This window comes from Harpia harpyja, chromosome 16, assembly GCF_026419915.1.
Source record: "Harpia harpyja isolate bHarHar1 chromosome 16, bHarHar1 primary haplotype, whole genome shotgun sequence".
In the NCBI taxonomy this organism is placed as follows: Eukaryota; Metazoa; Chordata; class Aves; order Accipitriformes; family Accipitridae; genus Harpia; species Harpia harpyja.
Genome location: NC_068955.1, coordinates 32889578 through 32906662, shown reverse-complemented (window position 1 = coordinate 32906662; position 17085 = coordinate 32889578). Strand labels below are relative to the sequence as shown.

Sequence of the window (17085 nt, the reverse complement as noted above, 5' to 3'; positions counted from 1 at the left end):
AATTATGTTGTAAGCATAGAGAATATGGCAGAAGAGTTGTTATTTCTGACTCTGCCTTTGATATTCTGCATGATTTGGAGATAATTGTTTGTCTTCAGGGTGTTTGAAGAGGCTTAGTAGCCCTAGTGTGATAAAAGTTGTTACCAAAACATGAAGTGCTGCTGCTGAAGAGGGAAGGAGGAGTTCAGCATTCCCTTGAATAAAAAAAATTCATTTCCAATTTCCATCTTCCTAGTGTCACTCAGCAAGGAGGGAAAACAACATCCCCGGTTTGTCCTAGACTTCATGCTTTGAGAGGTTAAAGAGGTCCTGGGCTTCTTACATACCAATACCTCTCCATATGCCTCAGTTTCAGTTTTTGCCAAGCTACTTTGAAACTGCACCCCCAACTATGCTGCCCACAATGTAACTGTAGGACCAGAAAGCCAAAGAAACTGGTGTCTTCTGGTCAGGGCAGTGACCAGAGTTCTTTGACTGTGAAGCCCAGGTGTGTTTTGTTTCACCTCTAGGAAAGGTCTCTTCATCTGCCGTCTTTTGGATTTTTTCTGTTCAGGGCACTGCTGGTTTGGAAGTGACAGCGTATGAGGAAATGTCCAGCCTAGTTAATTACATACAGCCTATCAAATTTGACTCCTTTGAAGTCTCTGCCCGTAAGTCAAATTCAGTCCTTTCAGAATCCCAAGCATTTCCATTCGACCAGGAGAATAGTGCTTTCAGATGCTGCTGTTCTCCCTGACTTGCTTTCACCCGTTTTCTGTTGTGTTCTCTCTCTCCCACAACATGCACATGGTCACTAACACTTCCCTTCTGCCCTCCTCCCTGTAGTAAGGAATTGGTAAGGACAAGACAGATATGTCAGATACTGCTCCCAGTTATATGAGTGCAGATGAAAAGAAACAGCCTAGAGGCCAGTGACATCTCTGTGGGCTTGCTGAGCTGCTTCTGAGGGCAGGGTTGAGCCCAGCTTTTCCTAATGTATGTGACTGTGGTGATTGGACAGAGAAACATCTGAAACACTGAAAATGCAGGCAATTTCTTTATACACAATAGGTTCCTCTAAACAGTTCCCACATTTGGGTCTAACTTTGAGTGAGCTGCTTTGATGAAACAAAGAAAAGAAAAATTAAACAACAGGGGAGTGAAGAAGGGGAAACTTGACAAAATAACGAACTTTGTGCAAGACTTTGAATATTTGGATTTACTTGGAACTCAAACTCCAGGCAGGAGCTACTCTCTAAATGTCATGGAAATCCAGGAAGAGATGGCCAAAATTATTGCCATTTAAGCTTTGCAAGCCAATCCTGTCTGTACTCCATGAAGTTCCTGTCCTGTAGTGCACAACCACTGTCTCCCTGGTAAACATAAATCACCTTTTATGGAGCATTATTCTTCAGTCCCTTTTCAAGGGACCAGAGAAAGATAAATTGCCTTGATAGAAAACAGTACCTGATAGAAATTGGGAGTAAACAGGCCAAGTGCTTCTTGGGTCCATTAGTCCCCACACACAGAATGGGGGCTGGGCATGCTTTTCTTCTAAATGCTTTCCTATCTCCTGTTTCTAGAGAAGAACCGGAGTTACGTCATCTCTTCCTTCACAGAGCTGAAGGCTTACGATCTACTAACCAAGTTCCCTACACAGTTTGTAGAGTATCCTTTTGGCAACCTTTGTCCAGTGTAGTTGGTTGTATGGTGTATGAGAGCTAATCTGAAGCTTGGGTAAGGCTGAGGCATATCCAACTGGTTTCAGGACCTGGTAAACTCTTCATCAGAGATAGAAACTGTGCAGGTGCTAGAGACGTGGGATCTTCCAGGGTGGCTTGGGAGCTATTCAGAGAGATTCCTGCTGTAGTGAATTCCAAGGCTGCCAGGTGCTTGTCCTCAAGTGGAAAGGGTATGGGAAGGGAGCCTGTTGTTGCCAGGGCCTCTCTTACTTCTTGTCTGGAACGCTCTGAGCATTTGGTAACAGAGCTTAACCAACAATTTTCATAATCTGAATATGTGAGCTAGCCCCAGGGTACACAAGGAGTGCTCCAGACTTGTTTCCAATAGAGCAACTGTAGATACAACAAGCGACAGATGAGCCGGATTTACCCCAAAGGCACCCGGATGGACTCCTCTAATTACATGCCCCAGATGTTCTGGAATGTCGGCTGTCAGATGGTGGCACTGAACTTCCAGACCATGGGTGAGTGTCACATTGTCCTCCAGCTTAAGTGGGTGAGACTGTGTGCTCACATTCACTGTCTTTTCCTTTGCTGCTATTTCCTACTGCTGCTGTTTCCCTGAATTCATTTATTCTGTGTGCCTTCTCCCAAAGTGGTAGTGTTCTTTGACTCCATCTCCCACAGACCAAAAGCACTTTTCTAGGCCCAGCACAAACCTAGCATACAGTGTCTGGGATGCCGGTCCTACACACTAGTGCACACACACATACATGGACTTGCTGTCATCCAGTGTCTGGGTACTGTCTCTGGCTGTCCTGTAACATGATGTCAGACTAAATAATGTGCCTGAATGCATCAGAAGCTCCTGCTTCCCCTGAATTGCTTCCTCTTTTGCAAGGCAGCAGGCAGAGCTCCATCTGGCTACAGGACTGGCCTGTCTGTGCTATTATTTCCAGTATTTTGACCTGAACAGGGAAGAAGGGCCTTTCCTTGCTGCACAACCAGCATGAGAAGGAAAGAAAAGCCTCCAGAGAAAGCTATTCTTTACCCCTCTTCCTTCCTCAGAGGAGTGTTTTGCGTATAGAGAGTGTAGGAGACTAGCTGTAGGATCAGTAGGAGAGAAAAAGAAGCAACTTTAAAAGGGAGAGAGTGAGAGATTGGTTATGAAGAGGATATCTCATTGAAGACAGCTGCAGAGACCACAAGCAGTGTTCTCAAGAGAACAGGCAGAGGAGAAGATGGACTGAGAGGAGGTGCAAAATGAAAGGGGGAAGGAGTAGAGGGGTTCAGACAACTATTTCACACCCAGAAATAGCGGATACTTCTTAAAGTAGGTTTTAATTTAGTTCTACCCATGACTTACGGTGCAATCATAAGCAAACCACTTACCTTTCTTACAACAGCTGCCGTAATATTTTTCCCTGTAGGGTGCTGAGAGGCTTGATTAGTTTCTGAAATGGCTTTGTGAGCCTTTGGCTAGCAGGGGCTGTGAAAGTACAGCATATTTCAGCTCACTCATAGCATGCAAGCCACCTGATGAGGCCCAACAGAAATTTTTCTCACTGTGTTCCTCTGTATCTCAGATGTCCCTATGCAGCAGAACATGGCTCTGTTTGAGTTCAATGGCCAGTGTGGCTATCTGCTCAAGCATGAATTCATGCGGCGTCCAGACAAGCAGTTTGACCCCTTCTCTGTGGACCGCATGGACGTGGTGGTGGCAAGTACCCTGTCTGTCACGGCAAGTACAAACCGTGGTGCTGTTCCTCCCCTGACAGCCAGTTCCTGGCACCACATATATAACTGGCATCCATGTCCATGCTATTTATTACCCAGTAGAGTTCTTAGTGGCAAATGAACCCAGAGAGTCCTGTGGGAGAGTGTTACCATGGCAACTCCCAGTCTTTTCACTATTTTAAATTAATCATAATCGCATGAAAATGGAAAATTAGCATCTGCCACACAGAAGAAGCCAAGGCTGTGATGATGGGGAGGGAGGAGTTTGGAGAAGTGCTGAAGCAAGAAACATGGGTGGAGGTAAAAGAAAAGCCTATTGTGGATTGGAAGCTGCAGCAGAAAAGATGTTTTGGGGCAGGCGAGTGACTTTGGGGTGAAGGTATGGGTGGGTTCTTCTGTTTTATTCTTTTCAGCAGTTGCTAATTACGTTTTCTGCTTGTTCATAGATACTCTCTGGTCAGTTCCTCTCAGACCGCAGTGTGAAGACATATGTGGAAGTAGAGCTGTTCGGGTTGCCAAGGGACACAAAACGCAAATACAGAACCAAACTGACCTCCACTGCTAATTCCATTAACCCTGTGTGGAAAGAGGAGGCTTTTGTTTTTGAAAAGGTAATAACATTTGATAGTAATTTAGACAGAGCTCCTTAAAGATCCTGTTGGCCCCAAGCACTGCCTCTTGAGAGGCCAGTGACAACAGAAGTGACTCCTGGAGATCTCAGTCACAGCTTTAGACACACAAGGTGTTACGTGTTGCGCTCTCAGATAATATCCAAACAACAATATCCAAAATAACTCTCCATCAGTATCTCCCTGAACAGAAAAGGGGTAGCTGGGAACATTTCTGGAAATAACAGGCATCAACAGTCTTCCATTTGTGATGCACTTCAGACTGAATTGACTAATCAGCTTTGAAAACTTCAAGCACCAGGAAGCAGAAAGGAACTGAATGTCTGTGGTTAAACTGTAAATGAGAAACAGACAAACTGGAGGAGTAAAGGGACCAGTTGGAGGTTTTCAGTTGTGCCAGAATACGGAAAGCTGCCCTGTTTGTTCACAAGAATTCAGTGGTCACTAATCCAGCTACAGGGTACAGGGAGGTTAAGTCAAAGGTGATAGTAATGTTTGGCCTTTCTGCAGTAAGTTACAAAGGCAAAAGACATGTTACACAATTCATCTCCGTCAAGCACACTGTGAAATAGCAGATATTTTCAGCCTACTTGGGATGCGGCAGATAAATATTATCCTCATTTCAGAAAGCACTTTTTAGGCTTCAGTTCTGGCAGAATAATTTTTAGTTCATTTTATGGCAGAAAAAAATGTGGGAAGAGGGAGGCAAGAGCCCTTATGGCAAAGTTAGCATGCTTGCTAAATTACCCTTCCAAGTTCATTCCCTTCTCTGGTGAATTGCTTCATGGAAGCTGTGGTTTGGAGGGTTTGTTGCCCCATTTTTTCTTTAGGTAAACTGCCCTCGTGTGATCCTCTGCAGTCCCTCCTCTGAAAAGCCTGTGTTTTGTGGAGTTTCTGTGAATTCAGTTATGTCCATGATAAACTGTAGCCTTAAATTACAAGATGCAGAAATAGGCAGTGACTTCCTTGGAGAGACAGCATTGTTTTGTTGGAAGGAGGAGACAGTAAAGTTCTACTAGTGAAGCTAGTATGCTGTCAGGAGTTAGAGGTAAGGACATTGGTGCCTTACTCTGTTTTTTCCTTAGATCATGATGCCTGAGTTGGCGTCTCTCAAAATTGCGGCTTGGGAGGAAGGAGGGAAGTTCATTGGTCATCGTGTCATTCCTGTTATTGCAGTGCATTCAGGTAAATTTTGTGGAAATTCCTTCAGCTTTTGTGCCCTTGAGACTTATCCAGCTGTAAAGGAGATATGAACATCTGTGTGTTTTGCTACTTAATATCCATTCCTGTAGGCAGTGGAGCCTTCAAATTCATCCTATTACAGCCTTGGCTTAATTCCATAATATATTCACTGTGCCCTTCTGTAAAGAGAGACTTTATTTTGCTGTTGGAGCACACAGACAAGAAGGGACAGACATTCTGTCAGCTTACCTCTTCTGCTTTCTGTTTTCAGGCTATCACCATGTTTGTCTCCGCAGTGAAAGTAACATGCCACTCACCATGCCTTCTCTATTTGTGTACCTGGAAATAAAGGACTATGTTCCTGATGCTTGGGCAGGTAAAGTATGTGTTAGAATGCGTGGGGAGGGGTGTGTGGGGGGTGCTCTGGCTTTGTCCAGACTGTGATCCAGAAGCATTTTCCAGCCTGGTGCTTTCCTGCTGCACCCTTAATTCCTTGTCAGGGTGGGACCTGAGTGCATGCCAGCATCCTGTCACGCCCTTGCTTTCATCAGAAGAGAGTGGATGCTTGCACTGTGACTGGTTCCCAGTATGGGCCAAGAACTGTCTCTTTTGTTTGGAATGGGTTGGTCTCTTTACTACCTTTATTCAGTGGCAGGGAGAGGTTTCTTAGAGTGCAGAGGTGGTAACTATCAGGGACTGACAAGAATAGGGTTTTAGGGAGCACAGGAGTGTTGTTCTCCCCTGTTTGAAGAGAGGGAGGTTCTTGCTGGTACTGAGATACAGTGATCTTCCTTTAAAAAGGGGATGGTCAAACAGCGAGAGATGAATCGGGAAAGAAACCTCACTGGAGGTAGTAACAGCAAAACTTTTTAACAATCATCAACAAAACCATGCAGAATGTAACAGCATCAACCACAGAAGTTCTTGTGAATACTTCTCATGTTTACTGTCTCTTCCCCTGTGTTCATACAAATGAACCTTATTCATGGGGGAAATCCTGTGAAATTGATGGTTTTAACACATATTTGTAAAAAAGACCAGGTTTATACAGCATTGGACTTGAACTGGAGCAGGGAGCTGTGCAGGTTTGGAAAGTCTTAACCTGGCTTTGGATTTTGGGAGCAGTATGCTCTTTTCAGCTTCATAGAGCTGCCCTAAACATCAATGGTAAGCCATCGCCTCAGAATGGGACTGAGGTGAAGAGGGTCCCCTCCCTTTGTGCTGTCAGGGAGAAGCTTGTTACAAGTAGAGAGTACAAAATACCCCTTTTCCACAATTTCCTGTCCTAGGCCAGAAAGGACACCAGAAGGCAAGGAAAATCAGAGTACAATGAGTTATTTGATAATCCAAGCAAAGACCTCCTCTTTGTTTCTAGATCTGACTATTGCTCTCTCCAACCCCATTAAGTTCTTCAGTCTGCAAGACAAAAGATCAGTTCAGCTAAAAGATGGCTCGGTGGAGGTAAGTTTTTCCAAGTTCTGTCATTGTCTCTAAAACATGTTGTATCGATTCAGCCTGAAATAATTGAGCTTTGATTTACTTCTGATCTTTGTTTTAGAGGCTTGGCACACAGAGGAACTTCCCATCTGCTGAAACTAACGGGATACCAGACTCCACTGGGAAATTCAGCACTCCTCTTTCTAATGGTCCTGCAGGTAAAGCTGTGGGGTGAGGTAAAAGTAGAAGGGAAAGCCTGTACACTCAAAAGGCTGGGAAGAGACAGCACTGGAGGGTGAAGATCCTTGGTAATGGGGTCAGAACCTCTCAGGCCAAGTCACCACCTTAAATTCTGGTGCTTGTCATTAATGGCAAAAGTTGTAGTTATCCCTTGACTCTTGGGCTGGAGTGTGTGTGACATGCATACTGCTTTTACTCCACAACAGAAAAATAATCTCAGGTATCTACTGAGAATACCAGGAAACAAGCTGAAGGCCCAACTGGCATGAATATAGTCTTTCCCCTCCAAGGCAGGGCTAATGTATTGGGGTAGTACTGCTGTTTCCTGTGCTATCTTGTACATATGCTGAGGATTCTGACAGAGGACCTCAGTTTTCCAGCATCAGCACGGAGCTCCCTGGGAGATAACTACATTAAGAGGGAACCACTGTCCAAGGAAGAAGCAGGGCCTCTGGCAGAGATGTAGCCTTTCATCTTAAGTGTGAAATTGGAGGTTGGATATTGATTTTGAGCAAAAATGTGATAATTCTGGATATTTCTGAGACAAAGGTTTTAAGATCTGGCTTGGTTTTATCCCATAATACCTTGCTGCTCTTCACCTCTTTGTTGTTCTTTTCAAGGGTCTCTTTCTGTAGATTACTGTTGATTTCTGACACTCTAAGTGTGTTTAGATGCCCCTGAAAACTCTATCTTGTGAGACTGTGCCTGCACCAGAGTCTAGTTGTATAAATCTTGGGAACTTTAAAGATTAGTAATTTTATTCATGAGCTCAGATGAACACCAAACTTTTTGTAAGATCCATTACAAGTTCAGAGTGAACAGATCCCATATCTGGCATTCTGCAAGAGTGGGAATAAGAGCACAGTCCTGTGTTTTGACCATTAGATTAAATGGGGACCCATTAACATAGCAAGGGCAAAAACTACTTAACTCTGACCAGTCGGATAAATTGCAAAAAAGTTACGGATTTGCTTTAATAGAAATCAAAAGACAAAGTCAGCATTTATTACTAAGTTTAAAGAAGCTCTAGCAGAGAAAGATCTTCCTAACAGCTTGTTTGTTCCTTGCATACTGGCACCTACAAGGTAGCCAACAAACGTTAAAGGTGTAGTATTGGTGAAAGTGCCAGAAGGAATGTTCCTCAAACATGCTTCTAATACATACTAATTGATAGAGCAATTTCAGGTTAGGTAAGAGCATGTCCCCTACTGTACACTTAGATTACCTCATTCTCTTCTATTGTGTTCTATAGTAATTGACAGCTAATCAGTATTTCTTTGATATTTACTGTATCAATGTGATTAGTGTCCTTTCAAATATGTTGGTATCAAAACAATCAGTTTTCTCAAATTTCAGACCAGAATATCCTTCTCACCTAATCAAAACAAGTTTACATGTGCCAAATCATTACTAGCAATATTCAGCTAATAAAAAGCAAATGCCCTTTTTCTCTGGCAAGGCAGAGAATTCTGTTCCTGTTCTGATGTGCCTGCTAACAAAGTTCCCAAGCACTTAAGCGTCTCAGCAGCTTAATTAATTCCATTGTATTCACACCAACATCCTTCGTGTGGCCCATGTTCTTGATGAGCTCTCCACTGTCCGTTTTCAAGCTGAAGATCCAAGATAGAACATAAACAGGAACCTTTTTTGTGATTTCAGGAGCAGCGGCATTTGCCAAGGACGAAAATGTGATAGAAGTGATGCAGATTGCAGGTAACTCCTCTTGTGCTTTCACACAGGCTGAGGCCCTGTCAGTCATCTTACATTCCCTCTGCCCAATTTCTGACTGGGATAGAGATGAAGCCTGTTATGCAAATTAAAAGAGACCTGGCCCAACCCTGCCTGTTGTAGCCAGCACTGAAGACAAACCACATGAATCTTTGGGCTCAGGGACCTGCTTCCCTGCCTGTGTGGCACCATTTGCCCATTTTGGCAACTGCCATGTTGTGTGGCAAGCTCTCAGGCTGGGACTGAGCTCACAGCAGGTCTCAAGGAGAAAAGAGGCTTGGAGTTGCCATGGTCCATGCCTTAGACAAGCTGGGCCACTGTCACCTGCAGATAGGTCAGGAGAGCTTTGGACTGCTCCATCTTTAGCCCTCTGAGGCCACTGGCTGCAGCAGCACTGCAGCAAGTCAGCTTTATAGCAAGGTAGGAGCCTGGGGCTGTCACTGGAGTTCTGCTCTGGCCAGATTCGATGGTTCCTTTACCCTGACTAAACCAGAGGTAATGTGGCCGCAGGGAGATTCCAGCACGCTTGCACCCTCTGTAATAATGTATTGTTCACCTGCTTTTCTGTGTCTTCATGCAGTGTGATACAAATCAACACAAAACACTAGTAACCAGTGTGCCTAATTATGCCACAAAACTGAACTGAAGGCACAAGAGTAAACCTATTGCACTCAGGATATGTTGCCAAGTAACTGTTATGTACATTAAGTTTTGTTTTTAAAAGTTATTCCTAAAGAAAAATGTTCCCCAGGACAGAGCTATGATTACTTTAAATATGTACTCTGGTAAAAGGCATCACATAGTACGGAAGCATAGTGGGCTCTGGTTTCAGAGTCTGGATGGTTGACAGAGAGACTTGGTTTAAGCTGTACGCTTCAGTTTCCTCAATATGAGCCTTTTAGAAGGAGTTGACCCTGCACAGCACCGTGTTGCAGACATACCCACAAGTTCTGTTAATTTTTACACATTCCAAGCCAAAAAAAAAAAAAAGTTACTTCCCCTGAGAAGGTAACTCCCTGTGGCCTTTCTGCCACAGATAACCACATCTAACTGACTTGCTGCTGCCAGATAACAAGTTCTCCAACAGTTCACAGGCATCCTTCCCCTCTCATTTTCATCTGCCTCAAAAGCCCTTTCATTTATTCCTCACAGCTGAAGAAATGCCAGGCATTAAAACTGGAAGGGATGAAAGCACCTGTCATTGTAACTCAGTTTTGCAAAAAAATCAGTAATGAAGTAACAAAGCCTTTCCCTTATAATTAGAGCTGGTGACTAGCTTAACAATTGTGCTGTCTTTTGGATACTTAGAATTGTGGAAAAAGGTGCAAGGCATAAGACAGACTGGCACATCACCACCAGTGTGTTCCTCTGGCCAAAATATCAAAGGGCAGCAATTCTTCTGGCCATCCCCATGCCATGCATCCACCAGATGGTGAACTGCACTGTATGTAATGCTGAAAAGAGGGAGGAAAGGCTGAGGGAGGAAAGACTGAATAAAGGCAGTGCTGAAAAAAAAGCTGTCTGACCCCAAAAGGCATCACAGCAGGTTGAGAAAAGCTTCTATTTTGTATTTTAGAGCCTCAGACGGCCAGCCTCATAGAACTGCAGCAGATGAAGCTGTTTCTGAAGCTGCTGAAGAAACAGGAGAAGGAACTGAGGGAGTTGGAGCGGAAAGGAAGTAAACGGAGGGAGGAGCTGCTGCAGAAATACTCTGTACTCTTTTCAGACCCTGTCTGCTATGGATGCAAGAAAAGGATGATACACACTAGGAAGACACAGAAGAAGAGGTAAATACAGCACAGGGTCTCCAGCAGGGCCTGGCCTGTGGGTCACCTCCCCACAGACTCCCCTTTTCTGAAGGAAGCATTGTGTGCTGCAGGCATCCACATCTCCCTGGGTTTATAGAGTGTCAGGTGTTCCCACTGAGGGGTGGGTAGGAAGGTCAGAATTATATCATCGGCATCTCTAGAAGCAGCACAGCTGCTGTATCTGTTCTGCAGGAGTTTGACAACAGGTGATGTTGGTACATGTGCAAATCCTGTAGAAATGGCTGAAAGCATCGATAGCCGAATTTTGGAACTGAGAGAGAGGCTGGAGATGGACCTCATCCACCTGGGAGAGGAACACCATGATGGGATTCGAAGAAAGAAAGAGCAGCATGCAACAGAGGTAAGGACTGCAAGTGTCAACAGAAAATGTAGCCTAGGAGAGCCCCTGCAAGGAGAGCCTGAAAAACCAAGTTCTTCACTAAACTGTGAACTTGGAAATGTGGCCGCAGAGCAGAAAACACCCCTCAGAGCAATTGTCAGGTCCATGCAAGATAATTGAGAATGTAGACAGTGAAGCTTATTTGTTAGAAGCTATAAAAATCCAGCAGAAACATTTTTATAGGTCTGCAATATTGAGAAGCACTGCCCTGGAGCACAACAGGCTCCATCTGCTTAAACTCTTCTGATAGCTTAGCTTGGGGTTAACGTGGCATTTACTGGCTTCATACACTACCAGGTGCCAGCTCTCTAGGAGCATGGGTACATGAGGCTGTACCATGCTTCTCAAGGCTCCCTGCTTGATGCTGTACTGTCAGAGCTAGGGTGACACACAGGTATGCTAAAGCCCTGCAGGTTCACCAGTGGCAACCATCAGAGCATTACAGACATGCTGTAGGGGCAATCACACTCACTGCTGTCATTCAACCAGGACAGATGATGTGTGGGAACAGAGGAGCCCCACCAATACATTCGGTGCTTGCCATTGCCACATCTGTGCTAATAAAATGAAAGCCTTGTGAGGGACAGTACTCATAGGACCACCCCTTACCGGTGATGGCAGGGCTGGATCTCATTCCTCTTGAAATCTGGAAAGTGTTTTGCTGTTTGACTTAGCAGAAGTCAAAGTAAGTGTGCAGGTATGGTGTCACCAGTGAGCCCTGCAAGTGCATCAGTGCTTCCCACACCCTCAGACACCCCACCTTAAGCAAACACCAGCAAGAGACACAGTAATGCCTGGAGACAAAGTGCAGTCCACGAGCTGGTGATGATAAATATGGCATACAGCATACACCATCTGTTCCAATGAAAGAGGGATGATTCCAGGATTTGGAGGCCTTTTCCTATCATTATTTTCCAAAGGAGTTTGCATCGTATGTCTTAAATCTTAGGTTCCCTGGTGCACTTTGGCTTGACAGGCACCTTGCAAGCTGTCTAGAAGACTGGCTGGTCTAGCCTATACCAACCCTGAGGGAATAAAAAACCTGCCTCTTGAGAACTAGCTTACCTGGAAATCATGCTTATCACCAGAGAGAGAAGCCAAAGGAATTAAAACATTCTTGTCTCACAACTGTCAAAGACTGTGTGATTTAGCAAGCAAGGCTACGAAAAGGAAATAAAAAACTGAGTTCCCACTGCACAGCATGTAGCCCAGCAGTCAGGGTTTTTCCTCTCAGGCTGTCTCTCAGCAGACAGCAGTGCAGGCAGGTCTGACTGCACTGAGACTTATCTGCCAGGAGTTTCCACAGAACTTTGTTTCCACAAGATGGAAGGCCCATCCCCTTGCTGCTAGCCTCTGTTTAGAAGGTAAGCTCTGCTGCTGTTTCCCACCTACCCACAAGTACAGTGAATCTGGTGCTGCCTCCTGCACCGAGGGATAGGAAGCTGTCTGTAAAGATAACCTGGAGGTGTGTGATACGGCTCACAGAGTAGCCTGTGGAGCCTTGGTGGAGTCAGTCCACTAGCATGGTGCAATCTGTGTGCACATCTGAACTCGCTGTTGTGGTGCACTGGTTTGCACAAAGCCTCAGGGATTAGCTGGCCCCTGGAATTCAGTGCGGGGAGGGATAAAGCTGAATCTGATGGTAATTAGATACGGATGGTGTGCTGTGTCTCATCTTGGTTTGTTTGGTTTTGATCTTGTTTTCATCCCTTGAACAGCAAGTTACCAAGATAATAGAGCTAGCCAGAGAGAAGCAGACAGCTGAGCTGAAGGCACTGAAGGAGTCATCAGAAAGGTAAACTTAGTATTTGAATAACAAAGTAATAATGCATAGCTTTTATATGGGGTAGCATTTTCTGCTAGATCTCAAAGCACTGTACTACAGACAGTGAGTGAATACAGGGGAAGAGAAGCATTTCTTTTACTTTGGTGAGAAACTGAGGCACAGCGATGTGACATGGGGTCTCACACAGTTACACAGTGGCAGTGGTGGGAAGACAGCTCTTGTGATCTCCAGAACAGCATTCCTACCACGAGGCACCAAAGAGGGTACTAGTGTTCAAGCTGCAGTAAGTAGCCTTGACTGATTAATTCAGAAATACAGGAAATAAGACTGCTGGCTACTGGATGTCATCTCTATCTGCTGTAGTCAGTCCATCACATATAATCCCTTCCAGGGACTGATCAGCTCAGTCTTCTAAGTGAATTGAGCATCTTGGCTCCAGTACTTAAATAAACTGGCAGAATCAATTCACCGATTTCTAGCCAGGCATTTATCCATTTGTTCTTGCAATAACATTGTCCTGAAGCTAAAATCCTCACTCATTCCTCCTTCCCATTAAATCCCCTCTCAGCCTTTAGTTGCTAATTCAGTCAAAACTTCCTCTTTTCATGTCCTTCATCAAGACAGATCCTCTGTTTCTCTCAGCTATTCAGCATATTCAGACAAGACTAAGAAAAACAGATCGAGTAGCTAAATAATGGTTTGTTAACAATACAATGTCATTTAGTACAGTCACATCTACAGCTGGCTATGAGGAGTTCCAGAAAGATTTAAAGATCTTAAGCAACAGACAATAAAATGGCATTTAAATTCAGTATGAATAAATACAAAATAATGTGAATGGAAAAAAACTAACCATAGCTCAGCTGTGAGCTATTGTCACTCAGGAAAGAGATCTTCAACTGCTGTGGGTACTTCTCTCAAACAGCTCGTCATTCACAGCTCTGCAGTGGCCAAAGTGGCAAATAGAATTTTTGGAACTGTATAGAAAGAGGAAGATTCAAAGTCAGCATTATGCCACTAGATCTATCTCCATAATGCAGTCACCTTTTCAGTATGCCATCTTGAAAAAAAGCTTTGAAAGAGCAAGAAGGCAGTGGCAAGGATAGTCAGCAGTGAGGATTAATTTCTGCACAAAAAGAAATTAAATAGGACTCAGCTTGGAGAACAGATGATTGAGGGGGATGTGACAGAAGTGTGTAAAATCATGAATGGTATGGAGAAGAAGAATAGGGAAGTGATTACTCACTGTTTCTCATAAGACAAGAAATGTGGCGCACCCAGTGAAGTTCTCAGGGAGTACTTCTGTCACACAGCATATAAATTAAGTTTTTTTCCTCTCAGGGCAAGGAGCTATGAAGTCCAAAAGTAGAGCTAAACTCCAAGGTATGAGAGACATTCATGGGAGATAAATGCATAGAAGCTGGAGGATAGACGGGAGACTGGGAAAGATGGAGGAAGGAAAAATTACCCTATACTTGTTCTTTTGTTGGAGGCAGGACACCACAATCTGATGGCCATTTTTACGTCCCCCTTAGCAGCTGTCCTGTTGTAATCATTTTGTACATGGGTGGCCAAGATGAGGTACTGGTGGTGTGTCAGCAGCCTCTTATGCCCTGATGATGCACCTTCCTCTGTCTGTCTTGTCACATTCTCTGGCCTGCAGTTAGCATTTCTGGTGGCCACACATGCCTCAGTCAGGGGCACAGATCCTAGGTTTTCTGGATTTTGTTCTTTTCATCTTTCCTACTAGTTGATCAAATGCATTTTAAGTGTTTAGGGTTTCTGCTTTGCAAGTCACATGCCATAGTTTATGTGCCTTTCTGCTTGCTTCATGTCTTCTTTTTAGCTCTGCTATACAGACATGTAGGGGTTTTTTTTTTCCTTTTTTTTTAATTTAGCAGTTTAAGTACTTTCAGCAAGTTTTCTGCTGCTCCAGAGGACCCCAGTGTAGGTATACAATACAACCTAATTATATAATGTGTTTTCTCTTGTCCCTTTGTTATGACTCCCGTTAAAAAAAAGAAAAAGTTACAGGACTTAAAATATTCTTAAGACTTACGGCTTTCTGCTGCACAACCACTCAAACTTTGCTTTTCTGGCCAGTAGAGCACTCCAGAGAGCAAATGTGGAGGGCTGCTTCACTCTGGGGTTTGTAACCAGTCCTGTCTCTCACAGCACTCTCTTCTCTCTGCAGCAACATTAAAGACATTAAGAAGAAGCTGGAGGCAAAGAGAGTGGACCGAATCCAAACCATGATGAGGAATACAAGTGACAAGGCTGCTCAGGAGAGGTACTGGGCTAGGCGTTACTGGGCTTTGTCTATGCAGAACACTAGCTGTCCTACTCCAGGCAGGTAACAGTGCTACACCACAGTCTCTGTCACCAACAGGGAAACTTTTTAAAGCAGCCAAACAGGTGGTGGCAGAGCTGTAGGGGTCAGGGAAGGTGTGCTGGCTTGCCCTCACTCCTGGCTTAGCGCTTTTTCTCCATTGCATTCCAGTACACAGGCATATACATAGCGAAGCCAAACATCTGCTCCCTAGCTGTAGCAATAATGTAATTTCTGCAGCCACTGCTGACAGTGGCTTCTGGAGCTTTCTCATAGGCTTAATTTTTTTGTGTAAGGCAGTCCACAAGATTGGTTTCACTTACTCGACTTCTGAATAGCCTGAGAGGAGCAGTGCCTTAGAAACACCTCCTGCCCTGCCGCAGGGAGTAGGAGCTCATATGGAAATGCAGGGGGAGGTCATTACAGATGGAGAAATTGTACCTTGAAGACAAGCCTCCTATGCACCCATCTCTTTGGCTCTCTTATGTGACATGTAAGCTTCTTGCTGATGTGATGATGCACCTGCCAGTCACTTCAGCTGAAGCCTAAGAGCACTTCCAAATACCTCCTGGCTACCCCCATGCCTTGGTGGGTATTTGTCTCCCCTTAGAATCAAAGGCAGGTCTTCCCCAGCCTCTCTAGAATCTGTTTGTAATCAGTTTCAACAACCATCTCAGTTAAGAGGGGGTGTTTAGGCATATAATGGCTGCAGCCTTCCTTCCCATTTGCTGTTATAAAAATAATACTCTGCTACCAAGCCTGTGTAGTCAAGTACTGCATGATACGAATCAGTTGTAACAGCTTCATGTGTTCAAGGGTACAGAAGAGGGTACACTACACCTCCTTTGCTTCCGGCTCATAGCAAGGTCCTTTTGCTGTCTGTTAAGCTGAAAAAAACAGAATTTTAATCCAATTATTTGGCTTATGTCTCAGGCAAATTTGAATGGTGTTTTATTTGCCTTTCCTAAAATTACAGCAAGCTCTGAATGTGGGAGGACACTATGAGAATATAACACACCTGTCTTTCTGTGTGGGAACTAGCAGTCTTCTCTTACTGTATGGCACTTTATCAGTATTGATAAACAGGTTTTATATAAAGGTAACAGATGGATTATAAGGTTTTATACATTTCCTTTCTTTAAAGGTTGAAGAAAGAAATTAATAACTCTCACATTCAGGAAGTGGTGCAAACAATCAAACTGGTAAGTTCTCCTGTGGCAGTCTGGCACAGCATCTCTGTTTTCTGCAAAGTGGGGGTGTCTCATGTACATCATCAGCATGGCTCACAGTGCGAGTTCTCCGAGGCATTTAAATCCTATTAAACTGCTACTGCATCGAGGACTCTGAGTGTGTAATTCAGACAGCCAAAGTGCAGCTGAAGACAGCCACTACCCTTACTAAAATACTGCAGGTCCATAAGGATCTAATGAGTCCTCCCACCTGGTCAGAGATGCAGTGCAAACAGAGCTGTCTAGGATATTTTACATTTCCAATTCAGGGATTTTTTTGAAGCACAACTAATTAGCAGTGTAACCCCACATCTGTTTAATAAAGTGCAAAATTTTGCAGAAGGGGAGGAGACCCTAACAATCTCATCTTTGCCCTTCAGAGACCCATCCCCTTATAGAGCAGACCGTCTGTGTGCATGTGCCACACATGTGCACGCTTTTGCAAGTACTACACAGATAACTCAGAGCCAGCAGAAATTGTTCAGAGTTGGGAATGAGGGGGATACTGTGGCATGTGCTCTATAACCATGCATCTTGCTGTTATGCTAAAGCATTTGTTGATGAAAGCTTAAATACAAGTGTTTTTTTAATTTGTTCTTTTTAAAGGTGACACAAAAGACAGCCAGGTATCAGCAGAAACTGGAAGAGAAGCAGGCAGACAATCTGAGAACAATCAAGGAGAAAGAAAGTCAGGTAAAGGCAAAGATGAAGCTCAGGGTCAGTGCTGTTACTTAGTACAGTAAATCCAAAACACTGCAGGGGATCAGTCTTCCTTGCACATTCTTTAATTAATGCTACACTCATCCTACACACACACACTTCAGACACCCACTCCTCAGTATGCTGAGAAAATGAATGACTTACTTAGATCTGTGTAGGCTCCTGTAGAACCACCTTCTAAGTCAGAGGTGCTGCACTC

At 44.2% G+C, this 17085-nt stretch overlaps 1 protein-coding gene across 6 annotated transcripts in view; it reads left to right on the top strand.

The window, feature by feature from the left end:
- The window catches only part of PLCB2 (phospholipase C beta 2), a 61360-nt gene that overhangs the window by 41385 nt on the left and 2890 nt on the right, over positions 1-17085 (top strand). For 4 of the 6 annotated variants that reach the window (XM_052812076.1, XM_052812077.1, XM_052812074.1 and 1 more), the window contains 16 exons: positions 554-650; positions 1563-1647; positions 2061-2185; positions 3248-3402; positions 3845-4009; positions 5113-5212; positions 5481-5585; positions 6585-6670; positions 6768-6864; positions 8546-8599; positions 10191-10401; positions 10615-10783; positions 12541-12617; positions 14803-14898; positions 16082-16139; positions 16773-16859. In XM_052812076.1, coding sequence (XP_052668036.1) covers positions 554-650; positions 1563-1647; positions 2061-2185; positions 3248-3402; positions 3845-4009; positions 5113-5212; positions 5481-5585; positions 6585-6670; positions 6768-6864; positions 8546-8599; positions 10191-10401; positions 10615-10783; positions 12541-12617; positions 14803-14898; positions 16082-16139; positions 16773-16859 — 1767 coding nt within the window. Of the gene's footprint in view, positions 1-553; positions 651-1562; positions 1648-2060; positions 2186-3247; positions 3403-3844; positions 4010-5112; positions 5213-5480; positions 5586-6584; positions 6671-6767; positions 6865-8545; positions 8600-10190; positions 10402-10614; positions 10784-12540; positions 12618-14802; positions 14899-16081; positions 16140-16772; positions 16860-17085 lie in introns of those variants that run through there. The other 2 variants (XR_008238850.1, XR_008238851.1) reach the window with 2 other exon arrangements.